The sequence below is a fragment of the Meleagris gallopavo genome, unplaced genomic scaffold (assembly GCF_000146605.3).
Source record: "Meleagris gallopavo isolate NT-WF06-2002-E0010 breed Aviagen turkey brand Nicholas breeding stock unplaced genomic scaffold, Turkey_5.1 ChrUn_random_7180001869466, whole genome shotgun sequence".
Classification (NCBI taxonomy): Eukaryota; Metazoa; Chordata; class Aves; order Galliformes; family Phasianidae; genus Meleagris; species Meleagris gallopavo.
In genome coordinates this window covers 21450-22034 of record NW_011134455.1, presented here as the reverse complement: position 1 = coordinate 22034, position 585 = coordinate 21450, and the positions used below count along the sequence as shown (strand labels likewise).

Below are 585 nucleotides of genomic sequence, written 5' to 3'. Positions count from 1 at the left end.
CACCCCCCCCACCCCTCCCCCCTCCCCATTTCAGCCAAAGTAGGGATGCTCGTGCTGGAAGTTGTAGTCGGGGCAGACCTTCTGCACCAGCTTGTAGTCGATGCTGAGGAAGGAGACGAAGATGCAGATGACCTTGAAGGGCTTGGCGCACAGCCACGCGGCTCGGCTCTGCGTGTGCTCGGTGAAGCAAACCTTGCTGGGGTCGTACAGGCAGGGACGGTTCCGCCTCGCACGGTCCGTTTTCTCGTATTCCACGTGGCAGTTGAGAGCTTTGGATCTCCCCTCGGGAAGGGTGCTTTGCTGAGCCGGAACTGGGCGTAAAGGTGGAGGAGGGAGTTGGGCCGGCAGCAGCACCTCGAAACCCACCGCCCTGCTGGGGGGGACGATGCTGACCGACACGTTGCCGAGACTAGAGGAGTTGTGACGAAAGTAGACACTGAAGGTACCGTTGACGTGGTCCACGATTTTACCCGTCAACAGTAGGCTGAATTTGAGGGTTTGGATGCTGACGTAGAAGTCGCCCCAACCGAAGATCTTTTTGGAACGGGAGGATTTCAGGGGGGGTTTGCGGCGGGCGATGCTGGG

The 585-nt window shown here is 59.7% G+C and overlaps 1 protein-coding gene across 1 annotated transcript in view; it reads right to left on the bottom strand.

The window, feature by feature from the left end:
* Positions 1–22: 22 nt before the first annotated feature.
* The window catches only part of LOC104916087 (neurexophilin-4), a 21965-nt gene continuing 21402 nt past the window's right edge, over positions 23–585 (bottom strand). Inside the window, exon 4 of the mRNA XM_010727062.2 lies at positions 23–580. Coding sequence (XP_010725364.1) covers positions 31–580 — 550 coding nt within the window. The 3' untranslated portion in view covers positions 23–30. The remainder of the gene's footprint in view (positions 581–585) is intronic.